The sequence below is a fragment of the Austrofundulus limnaeus genome, unplaced genomic scaffold (genome assembly GCF_001266775.1).
Source record: "Austrofundulus limnaeus strain Quisiro unplaced genomic scaffold, Austrofundulus_limnaeus-1.0 Scaffold73, whole genome shotgun sequence".
Classification (NCBI taxonomy): domain Eukaryota; kingdom Metazoa; phylum Chordata; class Actinopteri; order Cyprinodontiformes; family Rivulidae; genus Austrofundulus; species Austrofundulus limnaeus.
The window spans coordinates 1,496,698-1,499,194 of NW_013952475.1; the positions used below are offsets into that span (position 1 = coordinate 1,496,698).

Here is a 2,497-nt window from a genome sequence, read left to right on the forward strand (position 1 = left end):
ACCCACCCCAACACAAATTGAACCCACCCACCTTCGACTACAGTTTGGCAGCTCTATCCCGGAGGCGCTCTGTTAGATAGCACGCCCACATACTGCACACCACGCTGCCAGAACACGGAGCACTCAGGCCTCACGCAAACAGCGCAGAGCAGAGCCAACAGACAAAAGTTGTCAAGATCACACAGCTCTGCAGTCAGATCTCCTCCCGCCTGTCGACCAGCAGCAGAGCGCAGTCACTCGGAGACCCACGAGGTACTAAAACCAGAATCTGCTCGTGAATTTGCCTCGGTTAAATTGCTGCAAAAACATCTTGGCGGCTGACGATGTTTCGACACAGACAGCTCAAACTTAACACTAAACCTCACGATTTACTCCAAATTGCTGAAAAGATGTAAACACCTTTTTTTTGTTGCAAAACCTTAATGTCTTCATGTGTTAATAATCTTTACAGAGCAATTCATTTATCCTAAAGAGACTTGTTCCAAACAGCTTTAATCGAGGTACCTGAGGCTGCGGGACCGAGGCCGTACGACCGTGGAGGGCCGTCCGTCCTCGTCCGTGATGCTGTCCGTGCTGCGAAAGTGCTTGAAAAGGAAGTGCAGCTCATCTTGTGTTGGCTGGTAGGGAAGCTGGTGAAGACGCTCCTGGGAGGACGAGGAGGACTACACACACAAACAAATAAAAATCCATTAAAGAGAAAATTATTCAGCTTCTAGATTAGTTTCAAGATAATTATGACCCCCGCATAACAACCACCTAAACTAAACACACAAAACAACCACACGTTAGAGGCAGCGGGAGTTCAGTGTTTTGCCCTAGGACACTTCGACACGTGACTGAATAGCGGTGGAATCGAACCTCTAACTCTCTCAGTGGAGGACAACTCCCCGGACCGCTCAGCCACAGCCGCCCACAACAACACAATTAGACTTTTATTATTAGACTTTTGTATCTTGTTTACTACTTTGTTGAAGTACTGAACCACATAAAAGATCAAAAGCCTGAAACTCAAAATGTCCCACAAAGGCAGTTATTTCTTGGCACGTCGTATTCCATCCCAAATCCTTTTTTTTTAAAGTAAGTAAAGTTTCATTTATATAGCGCCTTTCACAGAAATAAATTCACAAGGTGCTGTACATTCAGGGAAGGGGGGAGGGGGCAATTAAGAGGCACCCATTAAAGAAGACATACAAGACAAACATGGGGGAACAGGTGAAACCGGTCATGCAGCAAACACAGTTGCACTACCTTTAACAACAGCTTGAAATACACAAAAGGAAAATTGAGTTAAACGATCCACGAGAGAGCAAGACAGCCTGGGGGCTTAGGTCAGATAACACATAAAGGGGAGGTAAAATGGGGTGTGTTCAGAGGAGTAGGTGATGTTTGATTTTCCTCCTCCTCAGCCAGTTTAGTTCCAAGGTCGGGTCCAACACACACAGGTGATGTGGTGGGAGCGAATCAAGCTTTTTATAATGTTTATTCATTTCATTTTAAGAAAACAAAAAACAAAACCCATTACATAAACAACTAAACAATACAAATCAAATAAAATGAAAGGTGGCCGAAGAAGAAAAAAAAAAGATAAGATATGAGGCATGTTTTCTGTAACACTACAAAACAGACGTACATTTTAAACAAGTTATGTTGCAAAGTGTGGGATGAGTAAGACGGATTGAAGCAAGAGGGATTTTTAAAAAGTCCCAAGTGCAGCAACTTGTTTGTTGCCATCAGAGAATAACTGAACACTATTTCCTCCTTGGGTCAAACTGACCCAGTTTTAAAACGGAGGCCTTGAGTCATTTGGAGCAAAGAGCAGCAGGAGGGTTAAGATGATGCTGTAGAGTGTAAATCCTGCCCGTTTTGTGGCATGACTCTTCGGCAGAGGGATCAGCTAGTGTTGCTGTAAAACAAAAACTTGCTCAGACAAGTTAGACAAGCTGTGATTAAGACCAGGCAAGTCAGAATTTCCCATGTAAACCAAAACTGCTTCCTTATGGCGAGTTTGCCCTAAATCTGAGTGGGAGTTGAAACTTCTCATGTTCTCACTCATGTTTTTAAAAACATCAGATTGCTCCGTTTTACACCAGAATTATGTTTGTTAGAATCAGAGATGCTGAGTTATGAAGTACAAATACTTTGTTACTTATTTTAAAAAATTTGATTTATACTTTACAGAAGTAATTTTTTCAGTTGAGTTTGTTCTACTTTTTACATTTTTATGTAATTATCTGTGCTTTCTACTCCTTACTAGGGCTGTGTATTGGCAAGAATTTGGCGATACAATACATATCATGACAGAGGGGTCACGATACGATATATCCCGATATATTGCGATACTGTAAGCAAGGCGATATATAAGATAAGTATTGTGATATATTGCAATTTTTTTGTCCAAAAATTCTATTAAATAAAAACCTCTCACTGGGAAAAAAAAATGAAAAACCAAACTTCATTGTCTCAGAAAATTCAAATATTTCATAGACATGCTTTTGAT

At 41.3% G+C, this 2,497-nt stretch overlaps 1 protein-coding gene across 1 annotated transcript in view; it reads right to left on the reverse strand.

Annotated features, from left to right (window-relative positions):
* Positions 1-2,497, reverse strand: part of mast3b (microtubule associated serine/threonine kinase 3b) — a gene marked incomplete in the record, with an annotated part of 38,709 nt that overhangs the window by 16,870 nt on the left and 19,342 nt on the right. Inside the window, 1 exon segment of the mRNA XM_014010797.1 lies at positions 505-662. Within this exon segment, the coding sequence (XP_013866251.1) occupies positions 505-662 (158 nt within the window).